At 55.2% G+C, this 16,634-nt stretch overlaps 1 protein-coding gene across 2 annotated transcripts in view; it reads right to left on the bottom strand.

Annotated features, from left to right (window-relative positions):
* Positions 1–362: 362 nt before the first annotated feature.
* Mapkapk2 (MAPK activated protein kinase 2) overlaps positions 363–16,634 on the bottom strand; it is a 42,458-nt gene continuing 26,186 nt past the window's right edge. For both annotated transcript variants that reach the window (XM_087194001.1, XM_087194000.1), the window contains exons 2-10: positions 5,096–5,235; positions 4,874–4,938; positions 4,579–4,658; positions 4,108–4,234; positions 3,517–3,592; positions 2,997–3,121; positions 2,622–2,707; positions 2,437–2,517; positions 363–1,905 (exon numbers count right to left, since the gene is read on the bottom strand). In XM_087194001.1, the coding sequence (XP_087050127.1) occupies positions 1,762–1,905; positions 2,437–2,517; positions 2,622–2,707; positions 2,997–3,121; positions 3,517–3,592; positions 4,108–4,234; positions 4,579–4,658; positions 4,874–4,938; positions 5,096–5,235 (924 nt within the window). In that variant the 3' untranslated portion in view covers positions 363–1,761. The remainder of the gene's footprint in view (positions 1,906–2,436; positions 2,518–2,621; positions 2,708–2,996; positions 3,122–3,516; positions 3,593–4,107; positions 4,235–4,578; positions 4,659–4,873; positions 4,939–5,095; positions 5,236–16,634) is intronic.

Below are 16,634 nucleotides of genomic sequence, written 5' to 3'. Positions count from 1 at the left end.
GAGGGTCCATGTCTGGGCCCCTACCGCCCCCTCCTGGAATTCTCTAGTACTACGCAAACCCACTCCCCTGATCTCTCTGGGGCACTGAACCAAACGCAACACCAACCCTCCTCCCAGGACCCCAGGCTGACAGGGACTATCCAAGAATCACGAGCCAAAAAGCAGCTTAGTTCCTGAGCCAGTATTTGGCAAAGAGGAAGCTCCTAGGCTGTCCTCATCACTCGAAAGGGAGCAGCACTCATTCCTCCTACACCAGACATGCCCCACATGGAGGACCCCCTTCACCTCCCAGAGCGCCGGACTGGGGGGAAGTGTCAGGAGTCAGGGATCGAAGTCTGAACCTCAAGAAAGAGAAAGGAAACTTTCAACTATTAAATCTGTTTAGTAAAGACAATTTTGCTCATACAAAACAACAGTTTACAACAGTCTGAGTGCTGGATACACCATCACGGACAAAGCAGGTGCTGCAGGCACCCAGGGCCCTGTCCCCAGGCCCAGAGAGGACCCAGGTGCCCCTCCACCACCAACCCTGAGGAGCCACCCCCTTCCTCCCCAGAAGGGAGGGCAAATGTGGGACTGCAAGACAGCGAGGACTCTCCCACTCTGCTCAGTGCTGGGGGAGCCCCTCCCCTCACAGGCTGAGCTGGGGAACAGGAAAGTGGCTAGTGGGAGGGGCAGAGTCGGGACATCTTTGGTGCGAAGACTGCCCCCATCCACTAGGCCACACAATGGAGGGCCACAGAGTGGTCTCCCCTCACCACGCAGAGTAGCTGGCCGCCACCCCCCAAGCCTGGAGAGAAGCGCAAATGCAGAAGCTTTGCAGCCCGAGCCGCCCAGGCTCACCGGCATGCGATGAGGCTCCCACCGAGAAATGGCTGAAACCCAAGCAATCAACAAGCACAGGTGTTCGTGGCAAGAACGGGAAGTCCAGAGGCTGTTCAGAAGGGCAGTGCCTCTGAGGACAAGGACAGCACTGCTCGGGAAAGGGGTCCTGAGGGGTCCAGTCTTCCTGATCGCTGAGCCAGGGCCCAGCCACTCCACTCAGCCCCGGAACCCAGCTACCAGGCAGCCCGCAGCCAGCTTGGCTCCAGATCCGGACAAGCGTCCCAGGCACTTAGGCGGGCTCAGTACGGGCAGGAGGGAGAGGCGTGGACCCCCGCAGGCCCAGGCCCACTGAGTGCGCGGCCCTGGGCGCAGGTCTGGACACGCACAATGCACACACGCACACATTCACTCCTACCTGGAGGGGCTGAGTGCAGCAGAAAAGGAGGGGCGGGCACCCCCACCCAGGGGGCCTTGAGCTCCCAGAGTGCCTGAGCCAGCGGGCTCCGGGCTGCAGTGGGAAACGGAGGCGGCGGGTCAGCACAGGCTCACTCCCCAGAGCCTTCCACAGACAGCCCTGGATCCGCCCCAGCCAGACCTTTGCAGTACCAGAGGGAAAGGGGTCTGGTGGAAAGGAAGAGGAGTGGGGGACAGGAAAGTCAAAGATTTCATAAAAACTCTCGGTCAAATCCCGGATAAAATTGCAAAATGAGCACAGGCTCAGGAGCACCTCGCTCCACTCTCTCCAACCTCCCAGCCCTTCCTCGCCAGGGCAGCCAGAGCCAAAGGCAGAATTCAGCCGCCGGCCGACCCAGTTCAGGGCTCCACACAGCTCAGGAGGAAAGAGGCGGAAGTGCACAGTCCGTGTCTCTTCATTTAAAAACATATTCACGTAGAGAGTTATTGCTTGTCCTCCAGTGGGCCGGGAGGCACAGCGGCTCAGTGGGCAAGGGCCGAAGCCTCCAGGGCCCGAGCTTTCTTCCGCCTCTTCAGAAGCAGAGGGTTGGATGCATCTTCGATCTTTTTTATCTTGATCTGCTCGTAGTCGACACGCATTGTGGCCAAGGCACTGGTCATCTCCTCCTGGGGGCAGTGGCAGCAGAAGCGGGGCACGAAGCAAAAGCAAGCCAGAGGACAGGAGAGATGGGAGCGCGCAAAAGAGCCAGGAGAGACAAGGCAGGCGGCAGGCAGGCACAGGGTGGGCCACGAGGAGAGAAGAGGGCAGGCCAGTCAGTACATCAGAGCACGTGACCTCGGAGTCACAGGGCTGGGCCAGCAGAGCCCTCCCACGTCCCTGCAGGCAGGGAAGAGCCCTGGCCTGGAGTCAGGAGCCCTCACTGGTCCCAGACAGTCACCAGCTGTGTGACCCAAAATGGGTTACTCTCCCTTTCTAGGGTTCAGTCTCCTGCACAAAACAAGGAGCCTGGACCAGAGGCCTTCGCACCCCTCAGAGACCCAAGCAGCAGTGAGGGCTCAGGAACACAGCCCCTCTGCCTAGCCGCGGGTCAGGGAAGGGCTCCGGGTGCTGTTCTTGTTGTCAGGGAGACACCCGGAACCACTCTCCTCCCCACCCGCCCCAAGCTGCACCCCAGCCTCCCACCTGCAGAGCCTCACCTTGACATCCTCCCACCGCTCCTTGTCTTCCTTCAAGACCCGGCTGGTGTGCAGTGGGGTCTGGGGGACCTTCGTGGATTGCTGGAGAAAGAGACAAGGGGTTCCAGTGAGAGTCGGGGCAGAGTCTCAGCCTGAGGGGCCCTCGAAGACCCAGAGTCCCCGCCCGCCGGGCACACCAGGCTCACCATGATCCAGGGATGGTTCATGAACTCTGTGATGGTCATTCTCTGAGTGGGCTCTGTTTTCAGCAGGTTCCGGATAAGCATTTTCACTGTTGGGTGGCAAAGGGAACAGGGGTAGCTCAGGGGCCACTCCCTGCACACTTTTCAGGGGACAGCAGCTCAAGAGGGCTGCACACAAAGGCACACTGCAGCGGCCCGAGGACCAGTGTGCTCTGCCACTCTCTGGGCCCCCATGGCTGGCAGCTGGGCCTTGACTCAGGGTCCACAGGCAGGGCCACCCAGCAGCATGAGACGGCCCGCTACATGTGCATGTGCATGCCCACACACGCATGCACGCACAAAGGGCATCTCCCCTCATCCCAAAGGCTGGGTTCCTACCTTCCTCTGATACTTCTGACCACTCTGGGTTGGGAAATTCATATTGGCCCATTCGGATGCGGGTCTTCATGCCCGGAGAGATGGCAAGGCCATGGTTGGAATAAAAGGGAGGATACCCACACAGCCTAGGCCAAGCAGAGGCAGGGAGAGAGGGACAGAGCCAGTGTTACTTAGGGGCCTGTACCAGGAGCAGGATGAGGAACAGGTTCTGTTCCTTATAAAGGTCACGAAGAAGCAGGGGCTCACTGTACAGGTGCACAACACAAAGTCAGCGATAGGCCCTCAGTCTAATGAAGAAGAATCGTCACCCCTTTCTAACCCGTTAGTTTCCGCCACCACTTAGCAGTCAGAACCCACAAAGCACGGAGAGAAGGGGGCACGCAGGGGACTGCCAGGGACTCCCCCGCCCAAAAGGGGATGCTAAGCGTCGCCTCTTCCTCTTGTCCTGCAGAGGTTCAGGCCTCACCGAGTCCCTGCCCCACCGCAGCCCAGCCCGGCCGGCCCTGCCCAGCACACTCACAGGATGTACATGATGACACCCAAGGACCACATGTCGCAGGACTTGTCATACTTCTCTGGGCCCAGCACTTCCGGAGCTGCAAACCAAGGATCACCATGGGCGGGCCTGGACCTAACCCAGTTTCTCTTGAGATGCTCCCCATCCTGACCCTTCACCCCGCCACACTGGACAGCAGCGGGGGTGGGAGAGGAGAGCGGCGCCCCCAGGAGGAGCCCTGCAGGGAGACTCTGAAGATGAAACCCTTGCCCAGCCGCCAGACTCTACTGCACTGTCTGTTCATCTCATACACACACTTTGGCAGCAGATTCTGTGCCCAGAGCCAAATCTACAGAGAACTGATGGGGATGGTGGCTCTTCTCAGGAAGACTGCCCAGGGCTGTCTAGCCCTGCCAGTCTCAAGCACACGATTCCCCCAGTCCTCAGTCCTGGCCTAACTCTGACAGCCCTGCTGGTAACGGTGTCCTGCTGGCATCAGCAAGGGCCAGCAGAACACAACTGCCCTGGGATCTGTGCCCTGAGGTCTGCCAGAACGGCGGGGGGAGAAAAGTCCTGGGGAGAAACTGCTCCCTGGGCTTGCTTCTCTGGACTCACCCACATAGTATGGTGTGTAACAAGGAGTGGTCAGAGAGTTGTGGCTGGTGGTTTCCTTGGCAAAGCCAAAATCAGTGAGCTTCAGAATAGCGTTGGGCCTTTTGGAGGTGTATAAGAGATTCTCTGGCTACAAAGAGAGACAGATGGGTTATGACCCTGGGGCCGAGAGGGCAGCCACCCAACAGCCCCGTGCCTAGCACCCGGTGCTGCACACTGAAGGCGCACGAGTCCACACGGCCGGTCCTGCCTTGCCAGGGAGACAGGCACCTGGAGGGATGAGACCGACCATGAGGCTACGGTGAGCACAGGGGCAGAAATGCCCAGGGGTGCTGGTGGGGCGCTCACGGCCAGAGGGCAGAGGACAGCACACTGCCCTCTTCTGCCCTCAGGGCTCGGGCTGGCTCTTGAGAGGCCTCTGGGGCCACCCACTCGCCACCCCATAGCCTCCCAGCACCCAGGCACGGCTGGCACCTTGACGTCCCGGTGGGCAATGTTGATTGAGTGCAAATACTGGATGGCCTCGCCGATGCTCTTCATGATCTCTGATGCTTCTGGAGAGGAGAGAGGGTGGGAGTGGAAACAAGTCTCTGGCTGGGTTGGAAAACCTGCACCTTAGCCCCAGCCTGTGCAGCCTGAGGCCCCACACCCATCACCCACTCCAGGAACAAGGAAGCCAGGAGCTGCCCGACCAGCTGAGGGACCCACCCGGGTAGGCAGCAAGTGGAGGGGCAGCAGTGTCCCAGCCCACCCACACAGGCCCTGCTACCTCTTTCTGTGAATGCCTGGTCTCCTCGGTCCTGGATTCGGCTGAAGAGCTCTCCACCATCCAAACTGAAAGGGAGCCCCGTGTGAGCCGGGGACACACAGCCCACCCCCACTCCACTCCCCCAGGGTTGTCAAGGCCCAGGACCACACTGGGGTGTCCTCAGCGGAGGGGCTCCTTGCAGGCTGGGGACAGGCTGGGCCAGACACACAGCAGGCTGCCTACCACTCCATGACAATCAGCAAGCACTTCCTCCCCGCATACAGGTTCTCGTAGACGTCCACGATGCGCACAATGTGAGGGCACTGGGAGGCCCGCCAGTGCAGCTCCACTTCCCTGCGGGCCTTTGGGCAGTCCTGCAGCATCTGCAAGCCAAGCCCCTCCTGAGCACACCAGTCTGGTGAGGGGGGGGGGCACCTTCCACGCCCCAGTCCCACTTCCTCTAGCCTCACAGCAGCTTCCCTCGCCTCTCCTTCTAGATCCCGGGAGGACTTTGCAGCGAATCTACCTGCTCCACAGAAAACCTCAACACGGCTCCTCAACGTGACCCCGCAGGGCCTTGACAGCGCGGCAGAAGTCAGCCCTAGCTGCGCTGAGCGCAGGGCCTGAGGTGCACAGAAGGCACCAGCAGCAGGCGGTGCAGGGGCACAATGGGTAAGGATGCGGGGAGAGGCAGGCCGAGAAGAACCAAGACAGTAGAAGAGGGACCTAGAGGGGAGACTCCAGACTCGGACTCGGCAGGTCAGGCACCTCCACACTTGCTTAGACCCACACACCACGCCACAGCAGGCCTTCTCTCTGCCAGTGGTTGACTTCGACCAACAGACAGGGACCCCCCCACCCCCGAGTCAGCCGGCACAGTTCTTACCACATCTGAGACCCTGAGCGAGTCACAGCCCTCCCCTGAGCTGCTCTTCTTCCCTAACCAGTCAAGGTACTGAAGGCAGCTGGGCCGTCACCAGCCTCCAGGGCTGAATCCTGGCCAGTGTACACCAGGCTCGTTTGTTCAGGGCTTTCGTCAGTGACTGGCTTAGGAACAAACCTAAGAACCAACTGTCCCAGAAGAGCTTCACAGGAAATCTACAGAGAAGCCACGGCTAAACAGGACAAGGGACCCCCATCATCTGTCCTGTAAGTGGCGCGTGGGACCATGCCAATCACCCTGGAACTCCGGAGGGGGCCGCCTGTCATTACTGAGCAGACAAATCAGTTCACTGAAGAGTCAAGCAGCACACCCTTGCTGACATCGCAAGAGTCCCTCGTGACTTCTTTGTGGTACAGTGAGCTTTCCTGACTGCTTAAATTGACCTTAGCACAACATGCTCATTGACTGGAGCCAAAGCATCTTGGTACACCTCTCCTTTGTAGAATGGGTGACAGCCCCACGAATATGTGTGAGGATTGAGTGAAATATTCCTGCAAACAATCCAGCAGAGGGCAGCCCTGTGCTCAGTAACAGTCGCTTCATTTCCATCATAGTGCCAGCTAAGCTCCTACGAAGATGCTAAAATGCGGACAACGGCCCACATAGACTTATCACTGAGTAGTCAAGACCAGCCTCCAGCCCCCTTGGGACATTTCACGGCCTGGGGTGTCAGAGAGAGAGAGGGAGTCGGGCTGGGGAGCCAATGGACAGGCAGCACGGGAGATGTCAAGAGCTGGGCAGTGAGTAACTGCCATGGACCAGGGACAGGACGGGTAGGTGGGTGATGCCGCGGGGAGGGCTTAGAGGCTGCTGGAAGTGCACAGGCCTGCTGCGGAAGCTCAGACAGCACAATGCTGCCCGAGCACAGAGGGCAGGGACAGGCCAACAGGGATTCTCAACAATAAAACCAGCACGCATTTAGGATACGGCCCATGGTGTGCGTGGCCTTTTCTGATTGGACAGCAATTACCATTTTTACAGGATGAGAGAACTGAGGCTCAGGGAAGTAGCAGCCCAAGCCTACATTTCTGGGACAAGACAGCGCCAGCGCTGGCATCTGGGCCTGAAAAATTCTAAGCCTTTCCACTGTAACCACCCAGCTCTAAAGGGGACGCTAGAGGGTGAGACTTCAGAGGGACTCTGCAGCGGCAATTCCCCAAACAGGTGGCAGGAAGAATCAGCAGCTAGACAGGTCAGGTTCTCCCCACACCGAGCGCTGCGGGAGGCAAGGTCCCTGTGGAGCCACACTGCCACCTTGTGGCCCAGAGTCCTGAGTTCCACCACTTTCTCCTTCATTCATCTGGACAGAGCAAGAAAAGACGCCTTTTATTTCCCCATGCTCTAGGAGCAGGAGGAGGCACCAGCCAACCTCATGTGTACCTGATTAGATTCAACAAGCATTTACTGCACTCCTAGTACAGGCCATGCACTGTGCTGAAAGTCAAGACCTGACAGCAGAGTCTTGATCTGAAAGTTCAGGCTCGTAAGGAGGGGAAGGGAAAATACAAGAGAGGGTAGAGACAGAAAATCCTCAGAGCCCAACTCTTCCAGGTGAGAAGCAGCCTCCCATGGGAGCGCTCCACATCTGCAGGAGGGCGGGGAAAGGGAGGTGCAGACAGCTCCCAGGCTGCCCGCATCTTCCACAGCTGGATGCACAGCCTGGGGAGAAACGAGAACACTGCCACTCACACGGGTGGTGTGGGTGACAGGCAGGAGAAAGCCTGAGGGTGACGGCACAGGAGCATGAGTTAAGAGACCAACTCTCAGACACTGGGAACTGTGGTTTGGGATCCAGGAACATAAATTACTGGGATCAAATGTGATCCAGGCACTGGTGTCCACTGCGTAGTACAGGCTCCATACCACAGACGAGCGCAGGAGCGGCAGCTTGGAGCCGGCACGTGTTCAGCAAGGGGAGACCACGCGCCCTCCCAGCAGTGCGACGCAACCATTCTTCCTGGCAGATTCTATTCAAAAGGTCAATAAAAAATTTCCACTGGGCGGAGCATGGTGGCGCACACCTGCAATCTCAGCACTCTGGAAGACTGAGGCAGGGGGTCACAAGTTCAAGCCCAGACAGGGCAACTTAGCCAGACTCGGTGTTAAAAATAAGAAAGGGCTGGGGATGTAGCTCAGTGTGCAGGCCCTGGGTTGAATCCCCATTAAAGCTTTCAAGTAAAATCTTCCCCAAAAAGCTTACAACCCAGTGAGACAATGCCCCATAAGAATGCTGAGCCCACAGCGTCCACAGCAGCCCAGCAGGAAGGGCCTCTGTCACCCCCTACAGGTGCACAGGACCAGCGATCCAGGAAGGAAAGTTGAAGGCTGTCCAGTTTACTCAGACTTTGCCGCCACGTGGTTGTGGATTTACCCCGAGGAAGGACTTGAGTCCAGGACTGGAGTTTGTCGATTTGGGACTCCACAGCCTGGGGAGGTCAGGAGTCCACGCCAGCTCTGTGTCTACAGGCGGAGGCGATGACCCCAGCCTGGCCTCTCCCTCACAGAGCCCTTGCGTTGTCTCACAAAATGAGCCGAGAAGTGAGAGGCGCTCATCACTGCAAAGCAGGAGCGCTGCTGCCAGGGAGGGCAGGGCCATCACTGAGCTGAGGCTGCAGCCCACAGCTCTGCAGGCCGGGTTCCTGTCCTCGGCCGGGGAGCCAGCACCCGGCATCTGTGCCATCTCAGTGACATGATGCCCCAGACATGCGCAGGACCTGGTGCCAGGACTCGGAGCTCCAGGCAAGTTCTGCTCCTCCCGCCAGAGAGGTCCAGCACAGCTCCGGGCCAAAGGAAACTGAGCCCTGTCCACACCACACTTCAGGCTCAACCAGATGCCTCAGCAGGCGTTGTGGACAATGAACCCAGGCTGCAGAACCGGAGGGTACAAACCCAGGCCAGCACTGCCCGGGGCTAGAAGCCAAACTACCTCGCCAGTCAGTCAAGCTGGAGTCAATCTCCCAAAATAATATTCCTGAAGATGACCGAGAATATTAGACAGAGTATTTTTCTTCTTTTAAAAGAAAAAAAAGTAGCCCTTTGCACATTTGTACCTTTTCTCCCCAACCCAAGTTTCTAAAGGTCATGATCAAATTTGATTTCTGTTTAATTCCTCCCCTCTCCCTTCCCTTGCCCAGATGTGCTGAGTTTTCCTACGCTGGGAGAAGTTTCTGTGCACACCGTGGCCCGTCGCTCCCTCTCTGTTACCTGAACTGTCTCACAGATGCCCTCCCTGAAGGTGACTGACAGGGGAGCTGCAGCAGGTCCTCTCACCTTCTCTGCAGGAAGTAAACTGGGAAGAGATGGACCTCAATTCTAAGAAACACAGTAACAATTTCCCAGGAAGACACCCCCACCATGGCAACCGACGTACCCTGGGCACAGGTTTATCAGAGATTCTTGGCTACATCTGAAAATCAACCAGAACAATGAAAGCAAGAGCTTCGCACTGGTCGGCAGCCTGGATGGCACCAGGGGCTGAGCACAAAGTGCCACAGACACCTACACACAGTGTGCAGCACAGAAAGCTGGCAGAGAGCAATCAGGAATGTGCTCATTTGGGGCCAGAGATTTAGCTCAGTGGTTCTGCCACCTGCCTCAAAAGCGCAAGGACCTGAGTTCGATACCCAGTACCAAAAAAAAAAACAAAAAACAATGTGCTCATCTAGAGTACAAGTAAAGAACAGGACAGTGGCTGAGCTCCCAGCTAGGTCAGAGGGTAGGCAGTGAGCAAGGTTCCCAGGCCACTGCCAGAGCCACCAGCAGAGTGAGCTAGGGTAGCAGGTGCAACCAGCAGCCGGGAGAGTCACACGGAAAAGGACCCACTCCTCTGGCATGGACAAGGACAATGGAGACCAAAGGGCCCAGGACCACAGTTCTGAGGGCCAGAGACTACACCGGGGAAGGCCTACCCACTGAGAAGCCACAAGCGTCCCCAGGAGCAACTGACATGCGTGAGCCCGTGCTAAGCCTGGCACCCACACTGCACTGACTCAGCCCCGTGCGGTTTGCATCTGAAATCATCCTGCACTGCAGAAAAGGTCAGTTGTGCATGCTCACACCGTGCGACAGCCAAGGCCACCTGCCCAGTTGGCAGGGGTCCGGACCAGCCACAGGGTCCACAACCCGGGGAGGGGCCTCCAGGACGGCAGCAGTGAGAGACGGATGGTTCCAGGCCTCCCTGGAGGCCAGAGATGGGCCCTCCATTCAGGCTATACCTGGACTCCGTTGGCCCTGACTTTTCATCACAGGTCCAAGATGAGCACCAGAGAAAAGGGAAGAAATACAGGACCTGGGGCCTGAGGTGCCGCTCAGCAGCAAGGCCGATATGAGGACAAGGTTGGCAAGGAAAAAGCCGCAGGCCTCAGTGATCAACCCGCACAAGCCCCACTCCCTACTGGCTGTGTGAAATAGGGAGTTTTTAAACTGTTCCCTTATCTGTTGTCCTTATCTGTTGAATGGCATAGTAAAAGTCCTTACGCTTCATGGGGTTGCTATATTAAATGAGTTCTCACACACACATGTATAAATTACCAAGAATGGTGCTTGGGGCATAGTTAGCACTGCATTAGTGTTTGCTGTTACTATTCTGCTCCTGGCTCCGTGAGCTCATCCTGCTGGACGTCCTGGGCAGCTGGGATCCCGGTCATGCCTGGTGTTATTAATAGCTCTAGGCCGTGGGCAGTGGGGGACCCAGGAGACTGTGGTCCAGGGAGGAGGAGGGAAACAGGCTTTGGCATTGAAGCCCTGAGCTCTCCCACCTGATACCACCAAAATTGGACAGCTGGAGGGGGCGGGTGTGCTATGTAACAAGAGAAGGAAGACATTGCTTCCCGAGACTGACTGTGATTTGGTGCCAAGGATGATGCAAAACCCTGATTCAGGCACTGCGCATACTGCTGCGTGGTGCATGTTGTCGGAGGAGACCTCTACAGAGGCAGCTGGGTCAGGGGAAAAGCCCTCTGGGTCACACACTAACCCCTGGGGCTTCAAGCTTGGGTGTCCCTCTGTCCTGGGACCACAGGCGCCCCTGCCGCACACAGGGAAGCTGCCTGGCATGGTGCTTTGCAAGTGCAGGTGAGAGGGCAGCTGCTGCAGGTGGGCACCAGCAACCCTCCCAGTGCAGTGCTGTCATGGGCCACAGCCAAGGTGGGGGCGGGGAGGGCCCCGGGGGCTGTCACCCCTCACACCCACCCTGGGGGAACATCCTGACCTGCTCGGGAGACTCATTCAAGGGCTTTCGGGTGTCCGTGGCAGGGCTCAAGCTTTGTGAACCCTGCTCTTGCTGCTCCAAAAGCCCCCTTCCCAGCACCTCACGGAAGGCAGAGAGCGCAACGTCTGCCCAGAGCTGTCAGGAAGGGCACAACAGAGGCTGAGTGAGAATGACTTGGGCACAAGCCCTCTAACGCTGAGATTGCACTTGTAAAATGTCATCCTGCCGTGCCCACCACAGATGCTGCTAAAGGGCACACACAAGCCCTGCACTTACTCACCTTAACCAGGAACGGCTAACAAACTCACACCCAGCAAAAAGGGAAAGAAACTGCTTTCTGAAAAAAATGAGAGCTGAGGCTGCAGCCCGAGAGACTGCAGGCTGTGGTCCCGCCCTGCACCACTTACATCCGAGTTTATTCCATCTGCAGGCATGGGGATGACACTTGAGAAGAGCATTTCATGGGGAAATGAACTCCCAGATGTCCATCAGAGTCTCAGTTACCATCTCTGTCACTGTCTGAGCCAGCACACTGTTCTTCTACAGCACAAATGCTAATCTGCAATTAATATCAATTTCTTTATCAGAAAGTGGCTAAGAGTAAGCAAAAAATCAAGTTACAAAAGCTTACACGACCCCAGGGCTCCAGGTGTATTTATTCATACCGTACAACCGTACAACCTATCTATCCAGACACACAGCACGGATGTCCACATGCGTGAAGCAGAGCACAGCAATACCCAGTACATTAAAAATGATCTCTGAAAGACAGAATCCAATGATTCACTTTTCTTTATTAGACTTTATTTCCTAGACGGCTCATAATTAGCATCTAATACTTCTTAAAAAGACTAAGAAGCTTAGCTCTCCAAATTTCAATCAGAGAGCACCACCTGTCCCTGGCCTTATGAGCACACAGCAGGCTGGGCTCTGAGCAGCTCCGCCTGGGAGCTCCGCTGCCCAAGTGTGCAGGCCACAGAGGCCCTTGTGAATCCTTGAGCAAAAGGCAGCTCACGCCCCACTGCACTGCCCTCGCCGCCAGATACAGCCTTCCCGGTGAGCAGCTCTCCTTGCAGCCGGCACCTGGGGAACTGAGCCCTGCTGCCCCTGCTAGCCACGAAGGGGGCAGGAAGAAGCCACGAGTCCACAGGGCCGGGACACTCTTCTCGCACCATGTAGCTCTGTTGGGTCCTTCGATCCGGAGCGCCCGCCCTTGGACCTAGAGCCAGAGCGGCACGGGGGAGGTACGTGGTACCTGACCCCACCCCTCACAAAGCCCCGGCTGGTCTAGCGGGTGCGAGGATAGCGCCGAGCAGGCCTGTGCCCCTGGGAGACTCACACTATCACAGAAGGGACACGAGAAGGAAGTTCCGAAACCATTTTAGTTATGCAATGTGACCTGTGCAGCAGAGGAAACAAACAGTGCAGCCACAGACTTGGGACTCGCTCCCGAGGTCACAGACAGGTCCTACAGCGCGGCTGCCCAGGCAGCTCAGCACAGGCCCGCGGGAGACCACGGGGAGCCACATCGGCTAAAGGCCTCCTTTCCTCCTCCTCTCCTGCGGGACGAGGGAGTACGTCCTCCTTCCAGAACCTCGCATGGGACTTGGCCAGAGCTGATCTACACAAAAATCTAACAAGAGGCGAAAGCCTCAGAAAGCAGACAAATAAGATACACGAAGCGCTGCTCTTCATGTCGGGGTGCACATTCCCGCACATCTGATGGAAGGCAAAGTGAAAGAGAAAATCCCTGTCCAAAAGAAAGCCAACCCTGACAATGGGCTCTCCCAGTACTGAATGCCCTCAACACCTGGCAGGAAGACAGGCCACCTCCACCGTGAGTGACATCCCTTCAGCCCCTGACTCCTCTCCAGAACCGACACGGGGCGATCACAGAAGACAGGCTCGTCAAAAAGCCAAAGCCCTAAAAGTCACACCTCGAATGACAATCTTTCTAAATATCTGCAACACACAACGGACGGAATGCTAAACTCTAACTAATCAATTATAAAAGATTAGCAACCCAATATAAAGACGGCTAAAAGGTAGAAGGGTAAGAACAGGCAGCTCAAAGAAAAGATGCTCACTGCAATTCGAGGAGAAAAATGTTTAGATAAACAAGGACAATTTCACAAGGCTGGCAAAAAGTGTTTGACCAAAACACAACTCCCAGATTTATGCAAAGATTTTCGGAGAAAGGGCATTCTTCTCAGAAACTCACTCAAGAGGGCTATAAACATAAACTAGCAGTTTTGGGAGGAATCTGGTTATATCTATCAAAAGTATAAATGTTCAAACTTGGACCTGATAATTACCCAGCCAGGACTCTATCTTACAAACTGCATTCATAAAGCATTTTAATGGCAAAAGGCTGGTAATAACACAAAAGGCCCCAGTAAGGCCATGGTAGATTAAAAGACAGCAAATCCACACAAGGGAACACTGCGCACTCTTGTAGAAGAAGGGGCTCCTCAACCCCCGCCCCCTTGCAGACGGACAGAACAGGGTGTTACAAAATGCGAGAGCAGACACAGAACAAAGTGATACTCTGGCTTTGTGTTTAATGTTCTCATTTTTTAAATAGAACTGACTTTTTTTCCCAGCACTGGGAATTGAACCTAGGGCCTGGTACATGGCTAGGCGGAGACTCCACCACTGAGCCCCATCCTCAGCCCTTCTGACACTTTCCTTTTGATACAGGACCTTGCTAGATCCCCAGGTTAGCCTCGAACTTGCAGCCCTCCTACCTCAGCCTCCCAAGTGACTGAGATCACATGTGAGTGCTGCCAAACCCAGCCATGTTTCTTAACTTTTAAAGTACTGTGTATTAATAAAGACAGCAGCAAACACACCAAAAGGTTAGTAGTTTTCTATAAATCATAGTAGTATGGGTGATATTTTCTTCTCTTGTGTATTTTTAAATTTCTAAACCTAAAAAAAGGAAAGTACTAAGGAGAATGTATAATTCTCTTTGTGTAGCTTTATTGTTGTTACTGTTTTATTTCTTAAGACAGAAGAGAAAGGGCATATGGATTTGTGGCTGCTTACATTTTTCTGGAGAAATTAAAGTTAACAGTGTTGAACACTAGAAAATAGGTACTAGAAAGAGGTGTATTTTTTCTTTTTTCCCTTTTCATTTTATGCTTTTATGTACGGTTTGAATCTTTACCATCCACCCAGACTTCTTTTTACAAATGAAATCAAACAGTTTGGATTCTGACGTGCAGTGTGCCTCGGGTCTTTCACCCAAACCCAGCCTGAGATGGTGAGGCGGTTACAGGGCCCCGGAGGCGCTGCCCTTAGGACTGGAGAGGAGGGAGGGAAGCAGGGATGAGGGATGACACCGTGCCACAGGAAGGCAAGCCTGGAGCAGGCTGTGCGCTGCAGGCCAAGACAGTGGTGATGACAGAGGCTGGCTGAGGCCCTCCCACCGCTGCTACACACTCCTGACCCTCCCTCATGGAAATGAACACGCCACATAGAACCATTTGGGAGCCTCGGGTAGGAAACCAAACTGGGAGACCCATAGGTTTCGATTTCTTCCAGAAGATGATTAAGGCTTTGAAAGGAAAGGGGCATTTTCATTTACACCACACCTGTCATGTGCCGGGTACACTTTGTTTATTTAAACCTCCTACCAGCCCTGTACTTGCAGCCCCTCACTGGCTCCCTTGTAAGAGGTGTGGACTGAGGCCCAGTGAAGCAGCTTGCCCAAGGCCACCCCGCTGGTAATGATAAAGCCCAGATTCCGACTCCAGCCTCAGGTTGGGCTGATTGACTGATTAACCTTCAAGAAAGGCAGCTGAGCTGCAAACCTCTGACTGCATCCCCTCCTACATCTCCCCTCTGTCCTGGTCCCAGGCAGCCCCGTCCTGTTTATCCCCACAGCCTTCGGGCCCAGTGCAGCACCTGACACAGCAGAGTCGCAATAAACACTTGCTGACTAAATGGGCAGACTGTGCAGCAGGGCGGCTTCATGGCTGTGGCTTCCAACAAGACACAGGCATCTGCCCCTGGGAGACAGGGCATGGCGGTAAGGAGGAAACACACACAACTCAAACCTGAGCTGCAGGAAGAGAAGTACCGTGTTCTACTTAGGTCCAACTCTTAGAAATCGAGATCTTTCTGATTAAGATGGAAGGAGGTGAGGAGTGCTGCTTCTGGCCGGAGCAGCTCCACCAATTTGACCTGCACAAGGGCCAAGCAAATTTAAAATTGCAATCTGAAGTGGTTACTGCAGTCTCATCCTCACCGCCCCAACTTGGCAGTGAGGTTCCTGGCGTGTCCATCTAAATCAGCAGACCTAGAGGGAGGCAGAGGGGGAGAGAAGGGGGCCTACAAATCAGGCAGCATGTACACACACACACAGACACATGGACACACACCCCTTGTCCGCAATTCCGTGCAACCAACACCAGAGAACAGCTAGTGATGAGCAAAGGAAGAGAGCCAGAAGATGGAGCACTGGCTGTGCTAACAGGGGGGCCACTGGGGAGCAGATCTGACCCCCTCGACACCCAGACCCAACAGCCCAGACATATGACAAACCTCAGGTCACACTAACCCAGACCCGAGGACCTCTACGGCAGAGCGGAACCTGATACATTCCTGCTTTACTCAAAACATGACCCTTTGCCCAGGATGAAGATCTAAGCATGGGAAGTGTTACTCTGAGCTGAACTCTAACCAGGAAGGAAAACCTAGTGAATTATGTTTAAAAGCACGCACACACACTTCGGTTAGTAAAAACAATAATAACAACAGCACCACACTGAGGAAGTGACCTCGATAATTTAGAGTTCAAAGGAGGGAAGAAAAACGAAAAAACCCCAGAGACAAAACCAGTAGCTTAGCCTAGACCAAGAGCTAATGATGAAACAAAGAAGTAGTGTCGGCAGAGATCCCCAAAAGAAATGTGTTTGGGAAGGTCTGGCCTGAGACCTAGCAGGTGAACTCTGCTGGTCGGACACATAATCCGGAAGAAGGGGGGAGGCTGCAGCCACAGGTCTGGCCACAGCACGGGAAGAGCCAAAGAGCTCAGCTACTAAAGGATGTGTCCAAAGACACAAACAACTGCCCGTAAGCCGGGGCAGACCACAAGAGAGGGGCCCAGGTTCACGACGCAACAGAGGCAGAACTGCAGAAGGGTACATCCAAAGCTGTAAGATGAACGGGGGGTTGGTGTTCGTGTAGAAAAGACACAGAAGGGAGGAATGCTCATCTCTGATACGTCCAGCTTTTCTGGCAAGGAGAAAGCTCTTCAGACTAGAGCAAGTTAAACATTTACAATCACACAAGTGCATGTGTGGACTTTTTTTTTTTTGCCAGCATCAGATTGATTGATTGAAGTCTTTATCATACGTGGGTACTCTTAAGGAAACCTCAAATTCAAACTAGGCCAAGAAGCGAAGTGCCTTTACTCAACAAAGGAAGTTATAAGATGTCAATCTTAGAAGAACCACATCCCAGGATGCAACAAGAAGCCACAGGTGGGTTCCAAAAGCACTACTGGCAACCGCTTAGCAGCCCTGAGGCAAAGGAGGAGGGTCCACTCGCAGGCTGTGGGACAGGGCACACTCCCTCCTAGCCACTGGCGTCCTGCACTGGACCAGTGGTGGCAACCTCATGGC

The sequence above is a fragment of the Heterocephalus glaber genome, unplaced genomic scaffold (assembly GCF_053883595.1).
Source record: "Heterocephalus glaber isolate CG9 unplaced genomic scaffold, H.glaber_assembly_v1.0 deba00001600, whole genome shotgun sequence".
NCBI lineage: Eukaryota > Metazoa > Chordata > Mammalia > Rodentia > Bathyergidae > Heterocephalus > Heterocephalus glaber.
The sequence above is the reverse complement of the archived record's forward strand: the minus strand, read 5'-3'. Positions and strand labels throughout refer to the sequence as shown.